Raw genomic sequence first — 24,772 nt, forward strand, 5'->3', positions numbered from 1 at the left:
GTATTTTCCTGATTTTTTTTTTTTATATAGTTTAGCCAGAGTTCATACTCGGGAGCGACTTATTTGTTGTTGTTTCTTTTAGACGTAAATAAGATCATATATTTGTTATTTTCCCAGTAAACACCGGTTGTCCTTTAGTGGTTGTTTCCTCTAACAGCCACTAGAGGGTGCTGCATCTGAGTATAAGTATTTGCTATTGACAGCAGCAGAAGAAAAAGTGTCGTCCAAAACAAACATGGAAGAGAATCTGATTGTTTTCCTTTTAAACTTTGATATTGTTCCTATAAAGATAAAATAAATGGATATTCTTTATTTATTTTTACTTGCGCTGGGATTGCGGCGGATTTGTTCTGAAACGTCAGACTTTTCTCCCAAAAGTGGGATTTATATTCCAGAGGGACTTATATATGGTTTTCTTCTCCTTGGTTAGACTTTTTTGCTCTTGTGACTAATACATCAGACAATACTGTATTTTAAATGTCATTGTACACAATGACTAATACAAATCTATTCTAACAGACACTTAAAAAATGGGAAAAAAGTATAATTCTCTATCATTTATGAAGATTTATTAATCTGTCTTTAAAACCATAAAAACAGCTTTTTTAACTTATTTTTTATTAAACTATGAGACACCTTTAACAAGACCTTACAAACAAGGCGATGTACTCCTCTGACTGAATACTTTATCTCTTACACTTGGTTACTTAAATGTATACTGAGGTTGTGTCGGAAATCCAAATCTTCATTACTTAATGCTTCATTTTGTTTGTTCACCATTTTCTGGGGCTACAATTCCAAAATACAGAGGAATTTCCCAGAAATCTTTGCAAAAAACTAGTGTGCATCGATCCTCTCCAGATTAGCAAATTTAGACCATAATGCATTGCGTATAAGCAATTGGTCATATGGAAAAAAAAAATATTTAAATGTACTTTTTATAAAGTACTCAAGTTTTGCCATCAGAACACAGTGGATTCATAGGCAGTCTTCATAAATTGTTTACATTAGATAGTTGAACTTTAATTCCAGACTCATAGTCCAGTCAGTGAACAGGAACACATCCATAAAACAGTACAGTGCCAAGAACACACAAGATGACTAAAAAAATAAATGAAAAACATAAAAGTAAAACTACGCAGCAAATATTAAAATTGTTAAAAAAATACATTACAGTACTTAAAAAGCACAATTATTCATTGGTAATATCTGAATTCTCTCAATACTCCCTAACTACTAAAAAAATGGCAAATGTGACGTCAGATATACTGAAGTATTATAATAAATAAACATTTTTAAAATATTATTTATGATTCAACTGTATTCTGATGAGGGAAACTTGAGTGGTTTATTTAAAAAAAAAAGTTATTTTTCAAGTAAAAAAATACGTTCAAATGCATTGTGGTCTGTATTTGCAAAAAAAAAAAATTGCAAGGACTTCTGGTAAATTTCTTGGCCACTGGATTTTGGAATAAGCTCTAGAAAATGGTGAACGCAACATATCGTCCAGTGAGAGGTGAGGGAATTGGGATGCAACCATCAGGTAAACGCCGACAGTATATCTGCCGTTTGTAGTGTGGATAGTTCTGCACTAGATACACTGCAAAAACTGAGTCCTAAGGAAAGAAGAAGACACTTTTTTAGAAAAAATAGTTTTTATTTCTGTTTTACAAAGAAATAATCCTGTCTTTGTGTTATTCGTAATACAAGAATTACTGTTTGCATTTTTTGCTTCACACTTTAATCATTTTGTACTTATTTCCAGCAGGCTGTATTTTCTGTGTAGTTTTTAGGGGAGCAACGAATGAATTTGGACATAATGTGAATGTTTTTGCTGCGGCAGCCATCTTAAGTTAATGCCAAAATGGAGGCCACCCATACTGCTGTCTCATCTCAAAAGTGTGTTCAGGCGGCGTTCACGTTTCAAGTCCACGCTCTGCATCTCATACTTGACTCTGATTACAGCCTTTCAGAGTGGGCTCCAGAGCGCTGCATCTGCTGTGTTTGTCCTCAGAAGAACTTTATTGTTTCTGCTGTTTCTGTTCTCCGTCCTGGTTTGGATCTGCGCTTCCTCACGCGTCTGCCTCTCCATCTCTGCTGCGTTCGCAGGGCTTCCTGAAGAACGAGAGGGACAACGCCCTCCTGTCAGCCATCGAGGAGTCTCGCCGCAGGGTCGGTAACCGCCCGCTCTTCTCACCTCTACGCTCTGAACAGGCCAGCAGCATCATCGCATGTCTGACTCTTTTGGATAAAACAAAACTTGTTGATTTAATAGAGGCCCTAAAAACAGCAGTTTTACTTTTGATAGCTTTGAATTTGCTCAGATGACAGAGATGCAGTAACTAGTCCTAATTGCTTTTTGTTCTTACTTTTCAAAACTCTCTTTTAAAACACTGCTCACAATATTGGCTCTTGACTCTAATGAACATTTAACCACCAAATTTTTAGAAATTTGTGCAGGCTGTGATCTGAAAGTCCTTCTGGTGAGCGCCTCGGGGAGCGGTTTGAAACGGCCTCCCTGATGTGCACAGCTAATCGGCCCTGGCTTTAATTAGCTGCCAGTCCCATTATCTTTCTGAGCTCCTTGGAGAGAGGAAAGGACGTTTGTGGAAGAAGCTGGAGCACTTAAAAAGATAGCAGATGTTTGATGCTCTGGCAGATTTTTCCCTGATTTGCTTTTAAACTGGAGAATTTTAGATGCTTTGCAGAATCTAAGAGTTCATTTTTATTGTTTCATTACTAATGTAGATTTACTTATTAAAGCACATCCTTCTCTAAATTTAAATTCACAAAACCTAAACTTTTTTTTTTGTCACCAAATTAACCCAGTAACGACGAGTGTGGTCTAAATTTGCACCTCCCTAAGCTAGAAATTCAATTATCTCATGTTTCATTATCTCAGTGTTAAGTCTCTGTGGAGAGTTAAAATAGACTCCGGCGGGTCCTGCAGGACTCCTGCAATCTCACACGGATCTGCTGCCAGATCTGCTCCGGTGTCTAAGGTGCTTCAGTCTTACATAATTTACACGTTTGTACTTGTAGCTTAAAGTGCAATCCTGAATTTAACCACCCCAGAGAAATCAGGAGGAAAATGAAGGAAGGAAGACAGAAAAAAAGCTCTTGATTTAAGCAGAATTTGTGTCTGCAAGCATGAAAAAGTTTGCAAGTTAGTTTATAACCACACACAGTTCTGAAGGGAGATCTGCCAAGTTAGATCAATAATAAAAACATAGAATTTAAGATGTTTTTTCTCTTGTTACAAGTGAAAAATCTGCCAACAGTACCAGTCGAATTTCTCTGTAAGATTTCTTAAAGATCCATTCCGATTAAAACTGTGTTTTTAATGGGTTCTTGTGGCATTTTTCTGATAATGGAGGAAATTTATTTAGGAAATTAAGCTAAAAAAATCTCTTGGCTTTTTTTATTCATATTGTGAATTAAAAGCAGGCGGAAATCTGCAGTTTAAAGAAAATACACCTCTACTTTTAAATTCTCAAAGCGTAATTTTTTTTAACCAGTAATGATGACTCCATTTTGCTTTATTAAAATAAATAGTGATTTCCTGCCTTTTCGAGACATAATTTAATCTTAGTCAGCATTAAACACTCATATTTAGATATATTATTTAGAAATAATGTCTTAAAATATTCACGTATTGCTCAAAGTAGGTAATATAGTCCATAATCATCCTATAAAAGTCTAGTATAACACATTTAAAGTTAATTTGTCTTAAAAACTAAACATATGTTTCTGTCGTATTTTTTGGAAGGACTTTTGACTTGTGAGTCAAATAAAACATATTTTTCTCTAAATAAAACATGTCTGTCTCTTTAAACAAAAATATTCACAAATAAAACTTCTCCTTAAAAGTACTATGTAAAGTAAATAGAACATTTATTTGAAATACGATGTCTTCTAAATCAAATACATTTTTATTTATTTTGAAAAGTTATTATATTCAACTGGAAAGTTACTGGTAAGGTATTTTGTCTTATGTCAAGTGTAGTAAAATATTTAGACTAATACTAGACACAAATACTATATTTATATTTATATTTATATTTGTGGGATTTTGTGTTTTTGCAGTAATACTCTAATTCAGAGATTGAAGAATTAAAAAAAATCCACAGTTTTCTTGATAGTAATCTGCAAATAAAAGAAAGTGTTTGTTTGGAATCCTAATTCCGTCATAATTTTTCTGCATTAAAAGGAAGTTTTTATTTAATTAGTGTCAAATTTGAGAATAAAACTAAAGTCAAAACTAACACACAGCTAGTTTAACTTTTACCATTAGAAATGCTTCTTCTGTGGTTGCGTAGAGTCCTATAAGACGTGTCGTGAGCAGGAGGGATGAGGATGAAGGACTGGGATGGAGGTTTGGACGGACAGCTGCCTGTGTGGGTCTGTCAGGACGGTGGTGGGTCTGCTGCTGCAGGCTGGACGCAGCAGGAGCCTCAGCCTCAAACCTGGAGCAGCAGTTTGAGCCGTTCAGCTGCTAATTGGAACATTTATACCCCACAAAGTCAGCCTGCAGGCGGTGACGCTGACGAGTTCAATCTCTCGTTTAGCTGGATCAGTAAATCCAGAACTTCACTTCATATTGGTAATATGTAGTGCACACAATCAAGTTTATTCAATAACAGCAGGAAAATAAAATCTGCCTTTCAAAAGTAATGCCTCCCAGCATGAATTCTGTAAAGAAATGCAAATGAAATGTTATTTAACTTTTATTTAAGTTAAATTAGGCTTTCTTGTAACTCAAACATCCCTTTAAAAATAAATGGGCTTTGATACACGCCATTTACCTTCATACACGGAACAATATGGACGTCCGAGCCAACATCCATCAGTTTTTCAAACCTCTTAATCCCTCTCAGGGTCATGGTGTTGCTGGAGCCTATCCCTGCTACTGTACAGGTCTCCCGTCTGTTGCAGGGCTGAATCCCAGCCTTTACTGTGAAAGTCTGAACCTTTCTGCTGCTTCATTGACTCCAGCTTCTCCTCACGGCCTTCTCAGACGTTCCTGGTGGCTGAGGAGTATCACCGCGAGTCCATGCTGGTTCAGTGGGAGCAGGTGAAGCAGAGAGTTCTCCACACGCTGCTGGGGGCTGGGGAAGATGCTCTGGATTTCAGTCAAGATGTGGAGGTACTGGACACTCGGGGTCCTCATTTAAAGGGGCCCTTTTCTTAAAGAAACTGCTCTGTTCACTGTGGAGAAGCTGTCATTTAAAACATGGTCGGACGTCACCATTTTTGAGTCATTTTAAATGAATTTGACTCTTTGAAAGGACCCTGCAGTCTTCATATGTTCATCAATATTGTTAGATCTTCTTCCTTTTTTAAAATGTTATTTGTGAAAAGCTTAGTTAAGTTTAGCTTATAAAACTTCATATTTTAAAAATTGAGGCTTTTTATGTGCAATTTAGGCTAATTAGCTACATTTTTTTAAATTTAAAGTCAGTTGTTTTTATGGTTTGCTCATAAAATAGTGAAGTCTCCTTCTGTGTTTGGACTCCACAAGTTTAAACCTTAACAATAATAAACACTAATATTACATTCATATTTAAAATCCTCAAATAGTCCTTGAAATGTTAACATTTCTCCAAATCAAGGCCAGCGCTCTACTTTTAGGATTTCCCTTCTAAACCCTCTCCTGATTACCTGAGTCAGGTGTGTTCCATTTATAGGAAACGACTAAGAAAAGAGAAGATGTGGACAAAAACTGGACTCTGGTCCTTGAGGCCTGGAATTAGAAACCTGTGTCCTAAATCTATTTTAATGTTTACCCAAAACAGTTTAATCAGCAGAGATGTTTTTTATTTTATTTGAACAGTTTTTATATTTCAGGCTGTAACTTTTTCTGGTTTTTAAAACTCCTTTTTGAGGTAATTTGCCTTTAAGTCATTAAGATTTAATTAAAAACTCAACTGAAAGGGAGAAAAGGCAGTTTAGACGTACAGAGCGGGAATCCCAAACGACCTCCTGACATGTTCAGTGAGGCGGAGCTCTAAATAACAGGAGCTGGTATCACTGCTAAACGGCTAAATCAGTTCAGAGTTTAGTTAAAGTAAAACACTGTCTGCATAACTAGTGATTCAAACCAAAGAAAGATAACATTTAATTTAAAAAAATCTGAATTTTGCATCAAAAACAAACAGACATTTGTGTTTTCTAAAAAAAGATGCTACTTCAAAGGAAAATTGATTCAGATATTTAATTATCCATCACTTTTGGTGCATTTTCCTATTTATTTTTTAAATATCCTCTGAATTTAGCTTTTCTAAAACCCCAGCTCTGACTGGATGTCAGGAGTCAGACGTGTATAAGGAGATAGATTTCAGACCGCTGTAGATTCAGACCCGTTCGTCTAGTGTTCAGCGTCTGCAGAAGAAGTGGGAAACCTATTTCAGAACAAGCGGTGATTATGTGTAATTTGTCCTCCTCCGTCTGCAGCTTTTTGTCGAGATGCAGAAGAAGAAAAACAGCTCCATACTTGAGCTGATTCACAGCAAGAATGTGCTTGGATTATTTTAAGATCCACAATCAGGAGTTTTATGTTGTTTTTTAAAGGAAAGTTTACAGGAAATAAGTTTTGTCATCATTTTACCCTTTAATGTAATTGATGTATTATTCTGTGATGCTTTATGGGTTATTTGAGCCATTTTCTCCATCCAGAGTAAATGCATCTTTCTCGGTTCCTGGCTAATGTCTGAAAAGCATCCAATCAGTTCCTGTCACTCCTTTCATTGATTCTTCAGAAATGGTTCATTGATATCAACAAAAAACTAGTATTTTCTCTTAAATTCATGTGTCAAAGATATATTTTTAAGAAGCTGCGCTCTAAAGGGTTATTGATGCTCATGGAAGCTCTTATCTAGACTAAGAGCTGGAACATCAGAAGGTCTGTTTTTAGCTTCATCCTGACTAAAAACAGACCTTTTCATCCTGTGGCAGCTTGTCTTAGCCTGTATTAGAAATAAAAACAAGGTTTTGATTTCATTTAGCTGGAAATAGTTTCAGAACAAGAATGTTTTAAGAAAATGGTTGGTCTTTTATAGAGAGGTGAGGTTTTGAGCTTTTTTGAATTAGCTGTTCGGATTCAGCTTTTGTGGTGAGAATGACCTCTGACCTCTCTGGTTAAAGCCCAGCTTCGTGAGTGAGGTGACAACCCCAGGAAGGAGTGCGCTGGACAGTGTGGAGGTGGCGTACGCTCGGCAGGTACGTGATGAAGAATTCCATCAGCATCGTTTGTCCAACCGTCATTATTTCTATGATTAATTGTCATCTAGCAGCCAGACATTCAGGGTGTTTGTGTGCAATCCCTTCAAAACAAAAAAATTCTGCTTAAGATTCATGTATTCCTTGGATTTGATGACAGAAAGCTTCATAGTATCCTCCTAAAGTCGCACTTTGATCACAGTTTCATCTATTTTCAAGCGTTTCCAGAGAGTTTTTCATTATGATGATGCAGGTTTTAGCCAAAATAAACATAATTTCTGCAGAGTGTCAGAAGTTCATTAGAAGTTCACCTCTGAGTTGTGGGCGGGACCATTGATGTGAAGCAATCTCACCACCCTTTCCCATTAGAAATCTCTATTTACGTGCACTCCACCAGCTTACAGCCCCTCACTCCCCCAACCTAACATTACTGCTGCAACAAAAATGCCGAGCGATATCAGAGCTATCCAGCCGTACAGTTTGGATCAACTTCTGATAATCTGGGATACTGGGGGACGTTTGGTTTCGCCGTCACTGTTGGTCATGTGACTCACTTAATTCAAAAAGAGTTTCTATTGCAGTTTTGCCAAATATGTCATTTCAATACACCTTAAAAACCACCTCCTCCAAGCACAACATTTTTTTCAATAAATTCAAGTTTTTTTTTTTGTTCCCATTAGGTAAATTTATCACAAATCCAATTTGCACAACAGTCAGTGGAAGCCCAGATGCAAACATGCATTTTTTTTTGTCTGTTGCAGATTCACAACGATTTGAATAAAAATACTCAGAAATGCAATCTTCATCTTAATGTTCTTTATATCTCCTATCATCATCAGAAAAATAAAAACTTGTTAAAACACCAAAAACGCCATGGTCACCGGAGTGGTTTCAAGTCCGTCAGTGCGACCATAACTCTGGTCCAAGTGGAGAAAATCCACCGTTTGACTTTGGAGGAGTGAGTGTAACCTGGCTGCTGTTGTGATGCTTTCATCCAGATAAGTTGGTTGAAATGGGGTCAAATCAAGCCAGGCAGCAGCAGATCAAACATATTGATTCCCCGGGCTGTAGAGGGGGGGTAAACCTCTCCACCATCACCCCCCCATCACTCGCTTTGACCTTCTCTTTCTCTCCACCGCTGTGCTCCTGCCTCCACCATGTGTCGACACATAGCGTGCGGCGTCATTTGTCTGGTTTTTGTTATTCTCTTTGACGACCTTCTAAACATTTTGATTCTTTTTTTGCTCTTTTTTATCGTGAACCATTTCATGCAGATTTCTTAACCCTCGAAGCTGAGGATTTGAGAAGTGTTTCCTTTGTCTGTTTCCCCGTTTTTCTCTCTGAAGATCTACATTTTCAACGAGAAGATAGTGAACGGACACATTCAGCCCAACCTGGGGGATCTGTGTGCGTCCGTGGCAGACAGCCTCGATGACAAGGTAGGAACCAGAACCTTTTGGTCCCGGATCAGCTGCTCGTTTGCAGATTCATCTGAGGATGCACAGCTGACAGATTTTATAATCCCCGTCTCCATTATGTTCATCAATTTTAATATTTTACTAATTTTTCTAGATAATTAGAATGACATAATCAGCGTTATTTTACTCTGGATTCACTGGGTGAACATTTGTTCTGTTTTTTTGTATCAAGTTACTTTTTTTCCAAACATTTCAAAAGAAAAGAGAGAACTATACAATATGTTATGATTAAATATGAAAGAAAACGGCTAACAGTGGATTTTGACTAAATAATTAACAAGTCGGGGAAATGTTGTTCTATAAATAATTAGAAAACCTTGTTAGTTGATCAGTTTAGCAAGTGATATTAAATGGCGGGAAAGCACCAATGAAACCGCCTGTATTTCAAACCCAAAGACTCGTATCTGTGTTCTTCAGAACGTCTCCGACATGTGGCTGATGGTGAAGCAGATGACTGACGTGCTGCTGGTTCCAGCTAAAGACACCCTGAAGAGCCGCACGTCTGTGGAAATGCAAATGGCTTTTGTTCGCCAAGCACTCAACTTCCTGGAGAACAGGTGAGTCCATTTCTTTTATTGTTTGTCTGAAATCACTTCTGTGATGACGCTGAAGTCAACCAGACAGGAAGTCATGTGGCCGTTGTCATACTAAATAGATTCAACTGTTTTTTAAAAGGCTGTTCTAGTTTTTCATTCAGGTAATAGTGACGTTTTCTCTTTGAAAGCAGAATTTAATGACTTAATAACTAAAAGATGCAGTTTTTCATTTGGAATGGATGAAAAAGAGGATCCGTAGAGAAGATCCGTTGATCTGATGGTAGCTTGTCTTCATGTTTCATTTATAGAGTAAAACTAAACCACCATCTTCGTCTCGTTTGCAGCTACAAAAACTACACCATGGTGACCGTCTTCGGAAACCTCCATCAGGCCCAACTGGGAGGGGTGCCTGGAACGTACCAACTGGTCCGCAGCTTTCTGAACATCAAACTGCCGGGACCCTTACCTGGCATGCAGGTATTAGTCCTACAGTATATCAGTTAATGTTGGGAAATGTGTTTGAGCTCAAAGCGGGATCAGCTTAAGAAAGTGAAGAAAAAACAGTTTAAACTTGAAACAGGGTGTTCCCCCGATCCTTAAAAAGTCTTTAAAGGTCTTGAATTTAAATTAGACGAAATATAATAATTTAACTGAAGTAAAATTACATTTTTTTCTTGTCAATACAATTTGACTTCCTGTCACTAAAAACTTAAATTAGTGATCTTTGAAATTGCTAATTAGCTCAGACTCCTGAGTGCGGGAAAATGGGAAAGTACAAATTCACCGAAAAATTGCTAGAAAATATGGATTACAAATGGTGGTTCAAACTGGTTAGTGAACATCCTTATGATGTCGTTTACGCAGTTTGTCGAAAGACACTGAGACTTGGCATAAGAAATGGGAGAATCAGAACCGTTTGTTTCATATTTTGTACATAAAGTTTTAAATTTGATTTTAAGGATTCTTAAAAAGGTTTTTGAAATCCTTAAAATTAACTTCCTGTGAAAGTAAACTTGATAAAAATATTATACATGTGAATTTAAAATGGTATATATTTGAATAAATACAGAAAACTTAAATCAAAAACATTATTCAACTACAAATGTTAACAAATCTAAAATGTAGCAGCTCCTGTTTTATTATTCAAAAATAACGTTTTGTTACTATTTCAGTTCAGACGTTATGCCTTTACACTCATTTTTGTGTGTATTGGGGGGGGGCTTTCAGCTCATTTTAATTATTTTTATTACATATTTACAATTTTTTTATTTAAATGTTTAATATTTCCTGCAAATTGACAGTAGCTGCGTTTCCATTGCACAAAACGTTATTGAAATGTCAAAAACCACAAACCCACAGCTTCCATTAAATCATAATAATCCCAATAAACACAAACCGACTCACACGATAATTCATTCAGAAACACGATCAGTCCTTTCATCTACAGCAGATACATTCACTGCGCTCATCATCTATCAAAGGAGACGTCGGCTCTTATTCCGGCCGTGGAGCGGCGAGCTTCGTGGGAGGGGCTACGGGGGAAGGGATTCTGGGAAATGGTGGTTTTACAGAGGAGCTGTGGATCCATTAATCCACATGACTGAACATCTGATGAGCAGGAGGCTGGGGGACGTCTGGTGGTCATGTGACTCTTTTAATTCAATAAAAGAGTTTCCTCTGTGATTTTTTTGGAATATGTTAACTCGAAATGCCTCAAAATATTCAAATTGAAATTTGTTCTTCCAAATGTTTTTTTCATTCACTTTAAGCTGATCCTGATTGACCCCATAAGTGTGCCCCTGTAGCCACACCCACCGCTTTGAGCCACTGACAGATGACGGTTTGACGGTCGTTCTTCAAGCTAAGTTTGCTTTGATCCTGCAGGACGGCGAGGTGGAGGGTCACCCCGTGTGGGCGGTGATCTACTACTGTCTGCGCTGCGGCGATCTGAACGCAGCCATGCAGGTGGTCAACAGAGTGCAGCATCAGCTGGGAGACTTCAAGAGCTGGTTCCAGGAGTACATGACCAGCCCAGACAGGCGGTGAGCGCCCCCTGCAGGTTCCTCTGTCCACAGAGACACTCGCTGAAGCTGACGTCTGACCTGTCTTTAGCCTTTGCCCCACGTCAGAGAACAAGCTCCGCCTTCACTACCGCCGCGTGCTGAGGAACAGCGCCGACCCCTACAAGAGAGCCGTCTACTGCGTGATCGGGAAATGCGACATCAACGACAACCACGGAGAGGTGGCGGACAAGACCGAAGATTACCTGTGGCTGAAGGTAAACGTCACACCGTTGACTCAGTTACTAAATAAGATCTGTAACCATCAGCGCCCAAATACTCAATCAGTTCAAACTCAATCAGTTTTTATATTTCTAGTCAATTTTGTTTAAATAAAGCTGTTTTCATAAGAGTGAATAAAGGTGGATCTTTGATTAATGAAGTTTCATCATTCAAATGTAAAATTGAATATATAGATTTTTAACTAAAAAGAATTCTTCAGTTTGTCAATTTGATGAATACATTTTTAGTGTAAAAATCAAAATTATCTTCAAGGAGTCATTTTAAATCCATTCAAGTTTGTATCTTTGTTTGTGAAAACAAGTGAAGTTTCTTTAAACGTGTGGTGACTGTCGATGCTGCAGCTGAACCAGGTGTGCTTCGATGACGACGGCAGCAGCTCTCCTCAGGACCGACTCACCCTGCCGCAGTTACAGAAGCAGCTCCTGGAGGATTATGGTACGGAGCTCCTGCTGCACACATCACCTCTGAGCGTATCTCAGTCACTAGTGTGAAGGGATTCTGATGAGGAAGAGGCTCAAATGAGACACCAGTACATGCTCGGCAAAGAGAGGAAGTCGAAACCAAATCTAGTTTTACACTCAAGAGGATAAAAGATACTTCTTAAAATGAACAAAATAATGTTATACGGTCCAATAATAAGTATTTTTTGATTGTTCTGCTCAAATAGTTTGTAATTGTAGTTCATTTTGACATGTTTTTCATTTTGACGCATTTTTTTTACCTTTTTTTTTTTTTACAGAAATGGGTCTAATAAAAGGAAATGACTCATTTGTGAACAAAATGAGAATCTTAGTGCAAGTTGATATATTTTATTAAATCCTCATAAAATCTAATACTAGAACTTATTCTTATAATATAAATGGGAGTTTAGGACAATAACTGCAAAAATAATATCATTAGAATTGAAGCTAAAGTTACAGTGATATTTGAGTTTTTTAAGTTTTACATCAAGTTATTCTGTAAAGAGTTTGGAGCAGAAAGACTTATAATGATGTCCTCATATCTAAATCCTAACTCTTTAGCTACAGTCGCGTATAAAACCCATCGATTGAGGGGGAAACATCAACAGAATCCTCTAAATCAGCCGCCCGATAGATAGAAGGTTGTTGGCGCGGCTATGAATGCAGACGGAGCCAGTTTGGACTCCCGGTGGACCAGGATGATCGAGCGCCGCTCCCACATTCTAAACGTACAAGGTGGTCACCTGCCAAATATGCTGAAAAACAGGCATTTCGGTCGCCGCACTGTGGCATTTATTTGTGACCACAGCTTTACTGAACGATTTCTAACAATCGGATGGTGGCAGTGGGATGGCAGCACGGTGGCTGGAGGGTGGCAGTGGGATGGCAGCACGGTGGCTGGAGGGTGGCAGTGGGATGGCAGCACGGTGGCTGGAGGGTGGCAGTCGGAAATCACCAGATGGTTTTTGGGACCTGCTGCCGTCCTGCCACACAACCTCCACATGTGCCCGGGCGGCCACTTCTCCATGTCAAAAAGAACTTCTGGTTGCTGCTCAACTCTAGTTTTCTTTAAACCTTGGCTGCTGTTGCACGGCATGTAAAACAGCGACTGATGACGCCTGATTACAAATAACCTCGGCACAGCCCCACCGGCTGATTCAGTTCAAAAACATGCCGTACATTAGCTCATAAAAACAGAAACAAAATTCTCCCTTCTGCTGATTTGAAAAAAGCTTGGAAAACTGTAGAGCAAATAGAGGATAAAACAACTCAAAAGATCTTAAGACATTTTTTAAATCTCTGCAAGGATCAAATAGTTTCCTCTGAGGGTTATTGTTGGGCCGTTCTATATAAAGCAAAGTGTTTTATGCAAATTAGGAACATGCAGGTGACATTAAAAATATTTTATCTCATAATTTCTTCATAGACGGTGTGTGGGCATTTTTATTTTCTGTTCTAAATTCTCACTGAAAACATATTTATAATGTGAATTTATTCAGAAAATGTTTCAGCTTCTGTTGAAATGCTCTGCTCTCATCGCAGCTCCGACTTTGGGTTAAACTGATAAATAGTTTCTGCTCTCTAGTAACCAGGAGCATCTTTTATATTTTTGGAAGCTCTGCATTTTACCCTACAGAAAATAAAATCCCATTTCTTTCCCGTTAACTGCTGAAGTTTAAACCAAGTGATTAAATGTTGCAGCGCTGTGACTCCACGAGACTAAGTAGGTCATGTAACGCTGCCACGCCGCCTCCTGGCCGCCTCCTGCTGCGTCTCTGTCCTGTCCAAGAACTGCCACGTCCCTGATTGGAAAGCATGAATATTACAGAAGAGGACTGGGGGCATTTGGGTTTCAGAGCGACCTGAAGGCACGCAGGAGGCGGGAAATGGAGCTGGACCTCAGAAAAGAGGAGATGGATTCAGTCCTCAGAGACCTGAATCCAGACTTCTCTCCTGAACGTTTGTATCTTCTGTGAGATCAGGATTGCTCTTCCTCATAAATTTGCACATTTTAATTGCCTGGCGTCTCCTATCTGCCCTCTGACTTCCAGTCAACTTTGGTTGATTATTTTATGATTATTAATCCAGCATCAGTGCAGAAACATAATTGGTTAAATTAAAGGAGATGAACTTTGGCTCCTGCAGGCTGACATAAAAATACTAACGTGCAGTTTTCCGGCCTCTGCTGCCTCACTCAGATAAGACACCAACTCGCTGCTGCAGCGCAAAGCCTGCGTCTGCAGCTCGCCGTCCGCCGCCACCACCGCCTTCCTGTCCTGCAGCTCGTCTCACACCGACACACAAAGTCTAATTTGAATCTCTTTGGTTAATGGCGTCACTCAGGTTCATTAGGTGCCTTCCTCCCTCTGTCCTCTCTCTCTTCCATCCCTCCTCTTCCTCACAGCTGTCGCTCTCTCCTCCCACGGATTTCTGTCCTCCTGACGCTCCCTCCTCGCACGTATATTTGTTCTTTGTCATTTCTTGTTTGCACGCTCGGCTGCAGCCCCCTTTCCCCACGTGCACATGCGCTCCTATCTCGCCTCCTTCATCCTTTTTTCCCTCCATCCCTCCCTCACTCTGCTGCTGCTCGTTTTTGAACTAAAACGCTGTGAGTCTGAGATAAGGCTGTAAAATGGCTGACATGGTCCACCCGCTCGACTCCGCAAACTTTCAGCTAACAAGAGGATTAAGAAGTCTAATTAAAAAGTAAACTTGATGACTAAGTACCTGCTCTCAACAAAATGTTTTCTGGTTTCTCGCCAAAAAAAAAAATGCTGACTGTGTCCAAATGTTAAAATAAAACCGTTTGGTTGATACATTTCTGTTGAAATTCTTTTGCTCATATTTTGATAGCTAACAAGGTTTTCTTGTTTCTTCCAAAAAATAATAATAATTATATAAAATGTACCATTTTTGTGCTTTTACCATTTCCTTAAAGAACTAAATCCGATTATTGTTGTTTATTTTAGTGACAAACTTTAGCTGAAATGTTTCTTTTACATTTCTATGCACAGAAAAACTCATTTTGATGCATTTATATCTAATAATTGTCATGTCAGTGTTCTTTGAATGCAAATTTAGAAAAAGTGAAAACAGTTTTGTTCAAATAAAGACAAAAGAGTCCTAAAAAAATGTTAAGCTTCTGATTAAAAGAGGAAAAATTAATTTCTAAAGTTACAAAAATGAACAAATCCAGTCTAATTATCTGTTTTATTTTTTCTTTGATTTTAAAATTCAAGAAACATCCATTTTTATTAACCTTAAAAGTTTTCATTCATCCATCCATCTTCTTGTCCGCTTCTTCCCTTTCGTGGTCGCGGGGTGCCGGAGCCTATCCCGGCTACTGATGGGCGAAGGCAGAGTACACCCTGGACAGGTCTCCAGTCTGTCTCAGGGCCTCAATCACACACATTCACTCTCACATTCACACCTAGGGGGAATTTAGAGTCACCAATGAACCTATGAAGCATGTTTTTGGACGGTGGGAGGAAGCCGGAGTCCCCGGTGAAAACCCACGCATGCACGGGGAGAACATGCAAACTCCACACAGAAAGGTCCCAGCCGGGATTCGAACCGGGGCCTTCTCGCTGTGAGGCAAGAGCGCTAACCACTGCGCCACCGTGCAGCACACCTTAAAAGTTTTTAAAAAAATCAAATAAAGGACATAAATATTTATTATTATTATTTTAAAATCAATCAGCAGGGATCAATTGGCCCCCCGAGCCACAAATATCTGCTTCTGATTCACAACAATTTGAATAAAAAAATACTCAGAAATCCAGTTTAGAGCTTAATTTTCTTATAAATGTCATCTATCATCAGAAAAATGCCACAAAAACATGTTAAAAACACAATTTTCATTGGACACTTTAACACCGGAGCTCCTGTGTTTCTGTTTGATTTACTGTAACTTTTCAACCGTTAACATGGTTGAAAAGTTACTCATCGAGCCGCTTTTCTCCTTCACAATCTACTGGAATTATCATTACAGCACGTTAAAGATTTTCTGTTTGACCTTTACTTCAGCTGTTAAAGGGTTAAATTCAGTCAAACTTTTTCCTAAAAACTGCAACTTGTCATAATTTATTTAGTGAAACACGTTTATATTATTTTCTCTCACAAATCAGGATAAAGTCTCAAAATAGACCAAAATCTCAGGACTGATTCTCAGACTTTTTTGTAAATACTTGATGGATTTACTGTCGGTGGTTAAAAAAATTGTAAATCTAGTTCAAGTTTTGTGTTTTACTCATGCACATTTACAATCTCTTGCAATAAAATCTGATTTTACGCATTTTTCTGTATTTTTTCCCACCCGTCTTTGCTCCTGCAGGCGAGTCTCATTTCTCGGCGAGCCAGCAGCCCTTCCTGTACTTCCAGGTCTTGTTCCTGACGGCTCAGTTCGAGGCGGCCGTGGCGTTCTTGTTCCGCGTGGAGAGACTCCGCTGCCACGCCGTCCACGTCGCCTTGGTTCTCTACGAGCTGCGGCTGCTTCTCAAGTCGTCCGGTCAGAGCGCTCAGCTGCGTGAGTGGAGCCTCCATCTTTTACTGGTCAAACCTCTGTGACCTTTTATCGTAACGGCGTCGTGTCTGCAGTGAGTCAGGAACCCGGAGACCCGCCGATGATCCGTCACCTCAACTTCATCCGTCTGCTGATGCTCTACACTCGTAAGTTTGAGTCCACGGATCCACGGGAAGCTCTGCAGTACTTCTACTTCTTACGGTCAGTAATCCTTCTCCTGAAATTCTTCCTTCGACTCCTGCTGCTTCAGCTCATGGAGCTGTCTCTGTCCTGCAGCAACGAGAAGGACAGCCAGGGAGAAAACATGTTCATGCGCTGCGTCAGTGAACTCGTTATCGAGAGTCGAGAGGTGAGTGACCCACTTTTCCTTCAAGGCTCAGAGAGAAATGTCTGCACTGATTAATCAGCGCCGTTTGGCCCAGTTAGTGGAGCTGGATTTGATACCAAACTCCTTCCACCGACGGGAGAGAAATCCTCAAGAGACGGTTTGGGGTCGCCCATTGACTGTAAATGAGAACTGGACCGAGTGAGTGTGATGTCACCCATAGAAAACGGCTTAAGCTACATTCATGGGGTCATGTGACGTGCCTGATTCTTGCACTGACACTTTTTTCTAAACATCTTCCTTCTGATTCTAATCTGATCATTTTTCTTTATAAGTTATTCAAGTTCTAAACTGACCAATCAGATGCCTCAGTGAAAGCGTGTGATGCTCGTTGGCCCCGCCTCAAACGTTTGACAGATTATCCATTCTTACAGTGGGAGGGGTGTAGACGAGCTCACTCAGGATTGGTGACTGTAGTCACCTGGACTTGTCTGGATCCAAATGGCGCCGCCTGTAATGTGGTAAAAAGGCGTCTGGATCGGCTTCATTTCAAGATCCGGAGATGAGGCATTTTCTATGAGGACGTCACACCGCTCCGTTCTTGGACTCACGTTCAGCCCGTGGTGTTCACACTGGACAGACTGGGAGGGGCCTTTTCTGTTTGCTCTTTATTCTACTGATGACTAGAGCATGTCCGCCTCCTACGGCGGGAAGAGGTTTGGTTGAAGAGGAGCCAATCTCCCTCCAGACCTTTTCTTTTCTCTATTCTGAAACGAAAGGCTTGATGTCATAGAGTTCCGTCCAGCAACGTTTTTTTGAACGCACGCTGTTGAGGGTCAACAGAGTCATCGTCTCTATGGCAACCTCTCACCAATCAGGAGTCCACGCCCTACCACTTGAAAACGAGCTGCACGAAGTCTGTCACGTTTAGAACGTTGGACGCACAGACGGTAAATATCATCACTGGATGAAGCGGGAGTGATGTCACTCTTAGGGAAAACTCCAGTTCTTGGAAATCAAGTCAATCCAGTCGCCTTTTTTCCCCATTATTGGATCCAGACGACAGTGATTGGTCCGAGTTGGTCTGAGTCTCGTTTCCATGGCGACAGTCACCAATCATGAGTGAGCTTGTTGGAAGTCCAGACCCCTCCCACTGTAAGAATGGAGAATCTGTCAATCAAACATTGGAGCCAGTGGTCACCACATGCTTTAACTGAGGCATCTGATTGGTCGGTTTAGAACTTGAGAGACTTTTAATAATGAAATAATATAATGAAAGAAACAGCTTCTTGGAACCAGCAGGTACTTCCTGTTTGGAACACCAGGGGGGGGCGGGGTCAAGCTGATTATACAGTCTATGGTTGGAGGTGGGGCCAGCAGGCTCCAGCTAACAAGGTTTTCTTGTTTCTTCCAAAAAATAATAATAATTATATAAAATGTACCATTTTTGTGCTTTTACCATTTCCTTAAAGAACTAAATCCGATTATTGTTGTTTATTTTAATGACAAACTTTAGCTGAAATGTTTCTTTTACATTTCTATGCACAGAAAAACTCATTTTGATGCATTTATATCTAATAATTGTCATGTCAGTGTTCTTTGAATGCAAATTTAGAAAAAGTGAAAACAGTTTTGTTCAAATAAAGACGTTAAAAAAAGAATGTTTATTCCGACCAATAGAATGACAGTAACCTCTGTTTATGTCTCTGTAGAAGTCTATGGGATTTTGGTTTCTGGAACCAGCTGGTACTTCCTGTTTGGTGACTCTGTCCAGTTCTCATATAGAGTCAATAGTGATGATATTTTACCTTTAATTTGGTTAACATCCTGATCAGGGCGTCGTACTTTAAAGAATCTCAGATCCCAATCGATCCATTATTGGAGTCAAAGACTTCAGTTTGAATGTTTCAGTGAAACATCTTGAATTTTCTTTTCCTCACAGTAAATCTGACGTTGCGAAGCCTGAACAGTGAGACTGTATAACAGCACAGATGATCCGTCATGACTGATCTGTTTGAACTTTCCTCTCAGTTCGACATGCTGCTGGGGAGATTAGAGAAGGATGGCAGTAGGAAGGTAAGAAGATTGAGTCGCTCTCCCTCCTCGTGTATTTAATCTGTCCCACACCTCTTCCTTCATCCGCCTCCCGCTCTTCCTCTTTGTTCCCGCCTGGCATGCTGTTCAGTCACAAGTCTCCTACACATCCAGGAGAGCTGGTCACCTTTCACACATCAAAGCCTCAAACGCTGCATTTTAACCTTTTTCAGCATCTTTACATTCCTCGCCTGCAGCCCTCTGCGTGACGCTGGGAGCTGCTTTTGTTCCCCCACATTCACACGCCGTGTTTTATCCCACTCGCTATTCTGGGTGTTAAACACATCCAGAACGCCGTTCACACGCCGTTTGATTGAAGGCTTTGTTGGATTAACTGCTGAGCTCCTGGCAAGTTTGAAAGTGTTTTGATCTGCATTCAGGAGAAGATTCCGTTTCCTTTCCTTCCTATAGAAGCACGTTCCCAACATAGTACAGATAGCAGATGAACTCCACACGACTCCTCCAGCAGACGCATCTGCTAAATATAACAATAACCTTTGTCACCCTCTCTATACCTGTTGATTAATTACCGATAAGAAATTCTAATTAACTCCATGAAAGATGTCACCTTCTCCCTTTTCTCTTTCTCACGTATCTCACAAAAGCGTTTTTCCTGACCGAGCATAAACTCAGTATGTGGTATTAAAATATTAGAATGTTATGATTAAACACAGTTGTTTTAGTTTTTAACCTTCTACATAAAGCAATTTCTTTATTTCATTTTTAAAAATGCTTTAAATTGGAAAAAAATAGTTTATAGAATCAGAAGTTATTCATTTAAATCTGATTTAAAGCACTTTAGAAAATGTTATTTTAGAGGAAAATCAGTTCATGAATTTGATGAATAAATATTTGATTTAAATGTTAAAATAATAATATATCGAGATTTTTAAGCTCAGATTTATTTAAAATCAGCTTCTCAGATGTATAGTGTTGAGAAAACTGTCAGACTCCAGAGTTACTAAATAAAAATAGATCAAACAGTAAATTAATTCCTGTTTTTTTGTTTTTCTTCTTTACATTGAACTAATTCTGAGTCTTTGGGCTCATTGGAGAAAGAATAAAGAATTTTAATGACAACTTAATTCACTTAATTCAACATTAAGTGCTGTAAAAACCTTTGTTTCTGAAAACACTGAGGATGTTTTGAGAACTGAACAGTTGGAGATGAACAGACAGAACCTTCCACTGAGCTGTCGGACCCGATGGGACAGAACCAGATTAACTCAACACCCAAACCTTCAGCTCGCCGCTCTTCTCTCTCCTCTTCTCCCTCCAGCCCGGCGTAATCGACAAGTTCGCCGGAGACACGCGAGCGATCATCAGCAAAGTGGCGTTGGAGGCGGAGAACAAAGGCCTGTTCGAGGAGGCGGTCCGACTCTACGAGCTGGCCAAGGTGAGGAGAACCGCTGGTCCAATGCTTCACCACAGAGCCGGTTCTGAATCCCGCTCGTGTCCCTGCAGAACCCAGATAAGGTTCTGGAGCTGATGAACAGGCTGCTGAGTCCGGTCATTGCTCAGGTCAGCGCGCCTCAGTCCAACAAGGAGAGGTTGAAGAACGCCGCCGTGGCCATCGCAGAGAGGTGAGGAAGCCCGCGGCGGGATAACGGTGGTGTAAGACTGACCCGTCTGGGTCCTCTGCAGGTACCGCTCTCAGGGGATCGCAGGGGAGAAGGCCGTCGACAGCACGTTCTACCTGCTCTTAGACCTGATGACCTTCTTTGACGAGTACCACGCCGGCCACGTGGACCGAGCCTACGACGTGAGTGCAGCTCTGACGAGAAACCACGGAAAGCTCGGAGGAAATGTGTGACGGACGATCGTTTCTCTGGCAGATCATGGAGCGGCTGAAGCTGCTTCCTCTCAGCCAGGAAAGCGTGGAGGAGAGAGTGGCGGCGTTCAGGAACTTCAGCGACGAGGTGGGACGACCTCCACGGCGTCCGTTTGGGACGCACGGACACGTTTGTTGGCTCTGTTTGTAACGTTTTCTCTGGCAGGTTCGACACAACCTGTCTGAAGTTCTGCTGGCCACCATGAACATCCTCTTCACACAGTACAAGCGCCTGAAGGGGGCGCCGGCGGGCACGCCAGGACGACCGCAGAGGAGCTTGGAGGACAGAGACGTGGTGAGAGCGTCACGTCTTCTCCTTTTGTGATGGTTGTTCTCTAAACCACAGAGGAGCGTTTACAGCTTTCATGTCTGATCACCTTTACGCCGTTTGACATCATCTCAACAATCACTCCTGATTTCTGAGATGAAGGAAGAATTTGAAAAAGTGACGACCTGAGATCAATCAGTCATTTTGAGCCCATTTGGTGCTTTTTTAGAGGAATTATTTTCTGTGTCGTCCATTGTCTGTATAAGAGAACTGGACTGAGTGTCCCCTCCCCCTTGGAGTTCCAAACAGGAAGTACCTGCTGGCTCCAAGAAACCAAAAAATCTAATTCTATTGGTCAGAATAACAATTCTTATTCCTTTTTATAAAATATTCTTGATAATCATATATATATATATTTAAGTTATTCAAGTTATAAAACGGCCAATCAGACGCCTCAACTAAAGTAGGCGGAGCCTGCTGGACCACACATCCAACATTTGAAACATTTGACAGATTTTGTCCAACCCTTTTTCAAGTGTTGGGGGTGTGGCCTTCCATTGAGCTCACTCCTGATTGGATGAGAGTGTTTGCCATAGAAATGTGAACTCAAATCTCTACTTACTGATGGTTTCTGGTTCCAACATGGCGGTGTACGTATCAGGGAGAGAAAAAGACTGAACAGACTTTAGTTTTTTGGATCTAAAAGTAAACCATTCACTCTGTCCAGTTCTCATTTACAGTCGATGCTGTTGTCTGACCTTTCCTCAAAAATTACGATTAAATTAAATTTCGTTTAGTGGAAAACATAATAATCCTCAAAAATATAAATAAAATGATCAAACTATTTTTTTGTCTAAGACAAGAATTTAAGTTTTAGAAACTATAAAAAAGAGAAAACATTTAAGTTATTTATGTTATATTTTTCATGTTTTCTCTGTTTAGCATTTCTTAGTTTTGATCAATCAAAGAGTTTCTTTGTTTCCAGGAGAAACTAGGATTTAAAGAGTAAAACCTTCCCTGACAGCATCATTCCCCTCAGGCGTGCTAACAGAACAAACCTCCGTCACAGATCTCAGCGAGCTGCGTGGATCCTTTCAGCCCCCGCAGAGCTCCTCAGGACCCCCCAGTCCTCCTCGGGGGTCCTTCACTCGGAGGGTTTACATTCTAACTCTGTTTCTTCCAACAGCATCTCCGCGCTCAGGCCCGAGCCCTGATCACCTTCGCCGGCATGATCCCCTACAACATGGCGGGCGACACCAACGCCAGGCTGGTGCAGATGGAGCTGCTGATGAACTGAGCGCCCACAGACTGGCGTATCCTCGGACTCTGAGCGCTGTCACGGCGCCGGGAGACGTTTGTTTGTACAGTCTTTCATCCCATTTCACTCATCACTGTTTGTGTTTTCAGCATTTTGTTTTTATTTGTACCTTTGAAGATCAGAATAAAATATGTTTACTTTATGTTGTCTTTTTATGTTTTTTATGTTTGATTTCTGTGATTACATTAACATACATTCATACATAAAACTTTTTTTACTTGCTTTATTTTATAGTATCTTTAGAAGCTTTAATGCAAAAATACACTCATGCATTAAACAGGAAGACTTTATTACCGATCTATTTATGATTTAGCACGTTTGTCATCTTTGTTTCCATCTTCTAAATGTCAGAACAAATCTCAGAAGTAGAGAAGGTTGTTTTTTACCGTTAACTTGTAACGTTAGAGGAAGTGAAGCTCCAGACTTCCTTTTGGAGTCATGTAGAGGATTGAAGGGACAAACTGGATGTGTGATTGTATCCAGATCCCTCTGGTTCTCCTTCCACTCACAGATCTGAGTGTTGCGGCCGCGGCGTTCCCACAGGCTGCTGAGCTGTGGCGCGGCGTGCGCGGCGGCAGATGCTCTGTTGGCCTGAGCTCCCGTTCAGAGCCGGAGGTCTCTGTCGAGGCCGGTTGGCTGACTGTTCCTGCAAAATGTGAAATATTGAATATTTGGTCATTATTTTAACTCTTTCTACAAGAAACATGATCTAAAGCTCAAATCCAAAACTAAAACCTAACTGCATAACTGTTTTTTATAATACCGTTTTTTGAAAGATGTTTCCAAAAAATATGAACACAAAATATCAGAAGTTTTTTTTCTGTTGTGGGACACTAATGTCCTGCAGATATAAATGAAAAAATAACAGAAATCCTGTCGTCTAATCTCAGATTATCTGTAAAAATGGCGTCTTTGCTATTTTCCTCCATTGTTAGAAGCTGAAGGCTAAATGTTTCACGGGGTCCCCCCTGCCCCCCGGTTACACGGTGGCCCGACACTTCCTCCAGCGTGGCCTCAGAGAACACAGATGGAGGCTCATGCTGTCCTGGCTGCAGAAAGATGCCTCTCCATGGAGGAGGACTCCACCGTCTTCTGTTGTTCTGACTGACGTTGAGGTTCCTTTACAGCAGGGGACCCCAAACTTCTTCTTGTGAGGGCCGCATAACTGTTTTTGATGGGGGGCCGGGGTCGGTTTGTAGGCTGACAGGAAAAGTGTAACAATCACAGCCTAAACATTTACGGTTTTCCAGAAAGACAGACAAATTTGAAATGATTCATTTCTGTAATCTTAGAAAAGATAAAACTAAAACATTTTAAAAACTAGTTATATAGCATTACCTGTGATAATGCTAGCGTGAATTCTGTAAGCTGAACGTGGCCACTGAAGATGCTTAATTGATAACTAAAAACGCTAAGCTGATAGCTGAAAACGCTGAAGCTAGTAGCTGAAAACGCTGAAGCTGATAACTAGCTAAAATATTAGCGAAATGCCAAATTAGCCACAAAATATGATGAAATGTCTAATTTATCCAAAACAGCTAGCATGATGCTGAAATATTAGCTAAACTCCAAAGTAGCCTAGAAATCTTTAGTAACTGCAAAACATTCCAAAAGCTAGCATTAAAAGAGCTAAAGATTTTTAAGAGCTGAAGAGCTGTGGACGTCCAAAAATGTACAGAATAAAAAAAAGTAATAATAAGAAAAAGAGAATCGTCTCACTGACGCTTTTCTCCTCCACAATCTACTGGAATTATTGTGTTAACAGTTTAAAAGTTACAGCAAATCAAAGAACAGACAAATAAGTGAAAGATAACATCAACAAAATAAAACAATCTGGAGGGCCGGATCCGGCCCCCGGGCCTTGACTCTGACACGTGTGGTTTAGAGGCTGATTCATTTTCAGTTTGTCAGATCTTAACGTCACGTGACGGGTCAGTATTTTGTCCATCAGCCTGTTCAGCTTCCGTCTCCCTGGACTCCACCTGCAGCGCCGGAAGCCCCGCCCCCTCAGGTGTGTGTGTTGCAGCTGGTGTTGTGAATCAGGCCGATGACAGACACCTCCTATTAGCCGGCTATTTCACAACACCAGGGTGGCACCGCATCACTGACAGCGAGACGACAGGACCTCACCTGGAGACGCGACTTCCTGCTGCGGCTCTACGTCTTTTCAAAATAAGAGTTTCAGATGAAACTGGTGTTTTATTGAAATACATTTGTTAAAATCTGTTTTTCTTCTTTGAATAATGCAATTATACATTTCCTCTGTGAATTATTTTGGATTACAGGTCCACGATGAAAAAATAACAAATAAAAAGAATGCAAATGAAAAAGTTCAGTTTGTTATGTGAAAGTTGTGGATCGTGAGTCATTTAAATGAAACATTTCTCAGCCTCATGATGGCTGAACAATGACTTCAAC

The 24,772-nt window shown here is 40.3% G+C and overlaps 1 protein-coding gene across 2 annotated transcripts in view; it reads left to right on the forward strand.

Moving 5' to 3' along the window:
• The window catches only part of nup93 (nucleoporin 93), a 39,043-nt gene extending 16,547 nt beyond the window's left edge, over positions 1 to 22,496 (forward strand). For both annotated transcript variants that reach the window (XM_024282225.1, XM_024282227.1), the window contains 19 exons: positions 2,110 to 2,172; positions 5,018 to 5,146; positions 7,144 to 7,218; positions 8,565 to 8,657; positions 9,114 to 9,253; positions 9,577 to 9,709; positions 11,117 to 11,274; positions 11,345 to 11,510; positions 11,877 to 11,970; positions 16,330 to 16,521; positions 16,593 to 16,719; positions 16,795 to 16,867; positions 18,875 to 18,919; positions 20,217 to 20,333; positions 20,402 to 20,520; positions 20,582 to 20,699; positions 20,773 to 20,856; positions 20,935 to 21,063; positions 22,223 to 22,496. In XM_024282225.1, coding sequence (XP_024137993.1) covers positions 2,110 to 2,172; positions 5,018 to 5,146; positions 7,144 to 7,218; positions 8,565 to 8,657; positions 9,114 to 9,253; positions 9,577 to 9,709; positions 11,117 to 11,274; positions 11,345 to 11,510; positions 11,877 to 11,970; positions 16,330 to 16,521; positions 16,593 to 16,719; positions 16,795 to 16,867; positions 18,875 to 18,919; positions 20,217 to 20,333; positions 20,402 to 20,520; positions 20,582 to 20,699; positions 20,773 to 20,856; positions 20,935 to 21,063; positions 22,223 to 22,333 — 2,166 coding nt within the window. In that variant the 3' untranslated portion in view covers positions 22,334 to 22,496. The remainder of the gene's footprint in view (positions 1 to 2,109; positions 2,173 to 5,017; positions 5,147 to 7,143; positions 7,219 to 8,564; positions 8,658 to 9,113; positions 9,254 to 9,576; positions 9,710 to 11,116; positions 11,275 to 11,344; positions 11,511 to 11,876; positions 11,971 to 16,329; positions 16,522 to 16,592; positions 16,720 to 16,794; positions 16,868 to 18,874; positions 18,920 to 20,216; positions 20,334 to 20,401; positions 20,521 to 20,581; positions 20,700 to 20,772; positions 20,857 to 20,934; positions 21,064 to 22,222) is intronic.
• The last annotated feature ends 2,276 nt before the right edge of the window (positions 22,497 to 24,772 follow it).

This window comes from Oryzias melastigma, linkage group LG6 (genome assembly GCF_002922805.2).
Source record: "Oryzias melastigma strain HK-1 linkage group LG6, ASM292280v2, whole genome shotgun sequence".
Taxonomy (NCBI): domain Eukaryota; kingdom Metazoa; phylum Chordata; class Actinopteri; order Beloniformes; family Adrianichthyidae; genus Oryzias; species Oryzias melastigma.